The 6,114-nt window shown below is 41.3% G+C and overlaps 1 protein-coding gene across 1 annotated transcript; it reads right to left on the minus strand.

Moving 5' to 3' along the window:
• Positions 1-2,153: 2,153 nt before the first annotated feature.
• Positions 2,154-4,913, minus strand: LOC143942267 (olfactory receptor 5V1-like). Its single transcript, XM_077463510.1, has one exon. It carries the CDS (start codon positions 4,423-4,425, stop codon positions 3,472-3,474), a length of 954 nt encoding a protein of 317 aa, XP_077319636.1. The 5' UTR covers positions 4,426-4,913; the 3' UTR covers positions 2,154-3,471.
• Positions 4,914-6,114: the final 1,201 nt, after the last annotated feature.

Here is a 6,114-nt window from a genome sequence, read left to right on the forward strand (position 1 = left end):
AAATGGCCCCTGGAAGGCTGCCTCATTGGAGATATGCCTCCTCCTCCACCTCCTCTCTCCTATCAGGCACCCATGTGGAGTCAGTGACCTCATCATCCCCTCCCTCCTCATCACTGGAGCAAACCTGGCAGTATGTTGCAACTGGGGGAACATGACTGCCAGATTGCTGTCCTTCTTGGGCATCCCCTCTCTCTGGGCTCACGTTACTGCCTTCCTCTAGCTGGGTATCATCATCAGAGCCTTCAAAACACTGGGCATCCTCCTGGAGCATGTACCCAACACTGTGCTCAAACAGTTCGGGGGACTCCTCAGGAGGACATGGTGGGTCTAGGGAAGGAGTGACTAATGATGACATTGAGACGAGGAAAGAGGATGCGTTGGCAGCTGCTTTGCTAGTACCCTGAGCCTGGGTGAGAGAGGATGAGGTGGATGAAGAGGGCTTGGTCATCCACTCTACCAAGTCTTCGACATGTTGCGGCTCAACTCGTCCAGCTGCCAAAAATAAGGACAAGCGTGTCCCATGGCAACGTGCTGATGAGGATGCACAGTGTCCATGACCAGCACTGTTGCCTCTACATACAGAGCCTGCTTGCCCTCTTTTAATGGCTTGTGACAGTCCACCTCTCCATTTTGGCCTTCCAGACATACTAATGGCCTGCAGGGAGATGTAGCTGCACAAAGCTGGGACGTTCATACTGATTATACTGCAGCTAGCAGAATCAACTGCCTGCCTGTAGTATTATTATTATGAGAACACCAGCAATTGGGGTAGCTTTAGGTGTACACTGCAGATGGCACAATACACCGACTGTAATTGCTGCAGCTGCCTGCCTGCGTTATAGGATCAGAAGAACACCAGCAATTGGGGTAGCTTTAGGTGCACACTGTGCTGATGACACAATACACCGACCATAATTACTGCAGCTGCCTGCCTGCAGTATAGGATCAGCAGAACAACAGCAATTGGGGTAGCTTTAGGTGCACACTGTGCAGAGACACAGTACACCGACTTTAATTGCTACAGCTGCCTGTGAATAGGATCAGCAGAACACCAGCAGATGGGGTAGCTTTAGGCGTAGACTCTGCAGATGACACAATATACTGACTGACTGTAATTACTGCAGCTGCCTGCCTGTGGTATAGGATCTGAAGAACACCAGCAATTGGGGTAGCTTTAAGTGCACACTGTGCAGATGGCACAGTACACCGACTGTAAATACTGCAGCTGCCTGTGGCATAGGATCAGCAGAACACCAGCAATTGGGGTAGTTTTAGATGCACACTGTGCAGATGACACAGTACACTGACAGTAATTGCTACAGCTGCCTGTGGATAGGATCAGCAGGATACCAGCAATTGTGGTAGCATTAGGCGTACACTGTGCAGATGACACAATACACCGACTGTAATTACTGTAGCTGCCTGCCTGTGGTATAGGATCTGAAGAACACCAGCAATTGTGGTAGCTTTAAGAGCACACTGTGCAGATGACACAGTACATCGACTGTAATTACTACTGCTGCCTGCGGTATTGGATCAGCAGAACACCAGCAATTGGGCTTCGACTCGAACACGAAGCTCAACCCTAGTGCTGAGTGTGTAGCTGGCTGCTATGTTGCAGTTCTGACCTGCAGTATACAACTACACACTGTGCTTTGGCTGTGTGTAAGGGAATCCAATGTTAGCTGTGTGCTCTGTAAGGAGGAGGAGGTCTCTTACCTGTGCCCAGGCTTTGTTTAATGCAGGGATGGGAGAAGTAGCTCTGCTGAGTGATCTGCCAGCAGTGATTCCCTGTTTTCTTCCCTGCCAGCAATGACTCTTTTTCCCTGCTGAGCCCTATTTCCCTGCTGAGCCCTATTCTGGGGGCTACTGGCTCCAGTATACTGCCCTGTTGACCTCTGTACACTGTTGACCCCTGTGCTCTGCCCTACTGACCCCTGTCCTTGTTCACTGCCCTGTTGATCTCTCTCTTCTGCCCTGCTCATCCCTGTACACTGCCCTGGTGATCTCTGTCCTCCGCCCTGCTGTCCCCAGGGCACTACCCTACAAACTCCTGACCCTATCATCTGGCCTGTTGTCCTCCCTTCCTCTAGCCCCCTGACATATTTGAATGTGCCTGTACAGACAGGCTAGATCTGGCCCTACTACCACATTTTAAATGGCGGTCCCTAAATCTATGTTGTATAAGCCTGTCTCTGATCTGCCCTATTCTTTAGCATATTTTTATATATAAACCCTGTAAATGTATATATTTTCTGAAAGCAGAGACCCTGGAGAATAAAATGGTTGCAAATTCTTAGGTTACACAATATTAGCACAATAGTTTATCAAGCACGCATTTTCTGCAAACAAATAGCTTTTTGTATTATATACAGTCTATTAAATGTTTATAGGAATCAAAGCCCATTACGACCTTTCTACAGACCAAGCTAAAATTGTTACCTGCAAGTTACTCTTTCTTTAATAAAAATGAAGCACGTGGGAAGGAAGGAGGTGCAGGGGAGTCACTGCACTGACAAAACAGATAGGAATGACCTAGACAAATGTAAAAGAGCCTTGAGTGCACCCTGTGGGCTGAAAAGCAGAATACAAAATGTTCATATGCAATATTTCAAGTTTATATGAAAAAAATAAATCTTTTTCTTTAAATAACATTTTTAAATCTTGACCATAATTATAAAGAAATAAAATATGTACAAAACTACTATATATTCCCTTTACATGGCACTGGAAGTTTAACAGGATAGTCAGGGGGTAAGGAAGGCATACGTGTCAGAAAAGTTTTCTGTTAAAGTCATTGTAAAGTTTTTATTTTTTTAATTAACAAACATGTTATACTTACCTGCTCTGTGCAGTGGATTTGCACAGAGCAGCCTCAAACCTCCTCTTCTTCATTTTTGGAAAGGGTCAGGGACATTTCTAAATGCAAAACAGTGCTTTTTTTTTTGCCTATTTGGTTCAATAGTTTTTTTCCATGATTTGTGTTTTAAAATCTGCCTAAAAACAAACCCCCCTCAAAAAAAGCATAAAAACGCAAATCTCAGTAAAATCACTGTAAAAAACACAGCAAAAGCCACCTGCAGACACGCTCAAAAGGAAAATGCATTGATGTGAATGGAGCCTTAGAGGTATTTAGTTCAGGATATACAACAATGTAGTGGAGCAACAGATGGTATGAGGTACTACAAAGTCTGGAAGTATGAAGCGTCGATCCTTGTCCTGCTTTACAAAAGCAAGTGTGCAAAAAATATAATGTGTAAAAGCTCAATTTCCTATATATTCCTGTCCAACAACACATAGTTGTCGTTTTTTTTTGTGAGTTTTAGGGGTCAAGATGCTAAAGGCAACTTCAATTTGAAACGGATGTTGCACGCTGCAAGGTACTTTGGCGTTGAGCTTAGTGCATGTGGTGAAAATTCATAAATAAACCAAACCCATAGCATTTACTTGTTAGCTGCCAGGAAAAAAAGATTAGTGACAATTTACAACAGCCATATTTTTTTTTATGGTATCTTTGATTTCCTTATTTCGTATACTGTAGATGATAGGATTCATCGCTGGTGTCACCACTGTATAGAAAACAGACACAATTTTATCCTGCTCTGGAAAGTAACTGGAAGGAGGGCGTAAGTGCATGAATAGTGCCGTTCCATAGAACAGAAAGACCACGGCAAGGTGAGAGGCACAAGTATAAAAAGCTTTTTGCCGTTGTTTGGTGGATCTTATATTTAAGATAGTCAAGGCGATGAAGAGATAAGATACAAGAATGAGTATAAATGAGCCTGCAGCAACTATCACAACTGAAGTGCACTCTACAACCACACTGAACCAAATATCGGCACAGGAAAGATGAAGCAGGGGAGGCATCTCACAGAAAAAGTGATTGATTTGGTTGGCTTTACAGTAAGGCAAACTAAAAGTGACCATTGTAAGAACTGCAGAAATAAGGAAGCTCAAATTCCAAGATCCAACAGCCAGGCAAAGGCACAGTTTGTAGTTCATGATCATGTGGTATTGTAATGGTTTACAGATGGCATTGTACCTGTCAAAAGCCATAGCAGCCAGTATTAAACATTCTGTACCCCCTAGAGCTAAATGGAAATACAGCTGGGTTGCACATCCAAAAAATGAAATGCTTCTGTTCTGAGATAGAGTGTTTACCAACATTTTGGGCACCACAGTTGAGGAAAAGCAAATGTCAATGATGGCAAGGTTGGTCAGGAAAAAGTACATAGGGGTCTGAAGGCGAGGATTACGTCTCACCATGAGAATCAACAGAATATTTCCTGATAATGTCACCATGTATAACATCATGAGCAGCAAGAAAAAGAGAATCTGAAGATCAAAAATGTTAGAGAGTCCCAGAAGAATAAAGTGTCCTGCAAATGTTTGATTTGAATTCTGTAACACAGCAGGCATGGACATCCTTTGATAGTAAAGAAACCTTATCAAAGCAAAATTATGAAATGTAAAAAATTTAATATAACATAATATTTTTTTCTGTGCGATATATTAAAACATACAGTATTGGATCAAAAAAAAACAAATAAACAATATGTTTAATTTGCTAGTTCATGGCAAAATTCAAAGCATGTACGATATTTTGTATATAACAATAAAGTGCATTTTAATATGTAGCACAATTTAAGCATATGTACATTTCTAAAGTATAAGGCTTATATTTTGTGAACAATCTCTACTGTCACCTAACAAACATATTTTGTGTAAGTGATTTAGACAATTGAAGCAAACTATGGTAACATATAAAAATATAGTAAAGCAAAGAAAATTGTTTTAGATTTAATTGCTAGTTATTTCATGCTGCAAAACAATTACAGAATGATGTTTCCAGTCTGCACCATACTGAAGTTTCCAGGTTGCTCTGTGAACTGAAGCCAAATAAAAGAAGACCAGAAATTGGTAGCAAACAATATATAATAAAACACTAATTTCCTAAAGGATTTTAATGATTTAAATTATAGTTTTCAATTTGCTGTGAAGATTAGATATTCCCATTGCAATTAAAGTTTGCACATTAAAAAGTATCTTTCTACTTCTTAGAACATATGTTTGCATTCAGTTCAAGACTTAAACTTTTTATTCTCCATTAAGTTCTGACCAGGCCAGATAGAGTCACTCTTTTTGAAAGTTAAAAAAAAAAAAGTAAAACATTTTTCAGCAAACTGATTATAAGCAAATTAATTGTAACTTATATTTTGCAATGGTTTTATATTACTGAGATTTAATGGTGATTAGATGTTTTTGGTGACGTAATTTGTGCTTTGAACAGTAATAGATATTAAAATATCTAATTCTAATTGTCCCATATATTAAACATGTTTTGAACTAGTAAAAGTTAATCTGAAAATAGTATTCATATAAGCTGAAAAAATAATGTTGCTGACACTGAAAGACTTAGCCCTTGTACACATGGTCGGACATTCCAACGGAAAATGTCCAATCGGACCGTGTTGTCGGATAATCTGACTGTGTGTGGGCTCCATCGGACTGGTTCCATCGGAATATCCGAAGGATCATGTTTTGGAACTGGGCTATAAAACTTTCCGACAACATGATCCAATCGGACTTTGTCCGATTGTGTGTAGAGAATTACAATTAGACAAAGTGCCACGCATACTCAGATCAAATTCCTAGACCAAAGCTATTGGCTACTAGCCTGAACATAGTCCCATTGTAATGAAATAACGTCATCACGTTACGTACGATTGGATTTTCTGACAACTTTGTCCGACCGTGTGTATGCAACACAAGTTTCAGACAAAATCCGTCGGAAAAAAACAGATGGATTTTGTTGTCAGAATGTCCGACCGTGTGTACAAGGGCTTAGACCTCTTTCGCACTGGGGCACTTTGCAGGTGCTACAGCTCTAAAAATGGCGCCTGTAAAGCGCCCTGAAACCGCCTCTGCTGTGTCTCCAATGTGAAAGCCCAGAGGGCTTTCGCACTGGAGCAATGCGCTAGCAGGACAGTAAAAAAAGTCCTGCTAGTAGCATCTTTGGAGATTCTGCTAGCAGGATGGGCACCACTCCTGCCCATTGAAATCAATGGGGCAGTGAGGCTATTCTGCCAGGCAAAGCGCTGTAGTGCAATATAG

This window comes from Lithobates pipiens, unplaced genomic scaffold (assembly GCF_037356315.1).
Source record: "Lithobates pipiens isolate NorthernLeopardFrog02 unplaced genomic scaffold, aLitPip1_a1.2 Scaffold_30, whole genome shotgun sequence".
Classification (NCBI taxonomy): domain Eukaryota; kingdom Metazoa; phylum Chordata; class Amphibia; order Anura; family Ranidae; genus Lithobates; species Lithobates pipiens.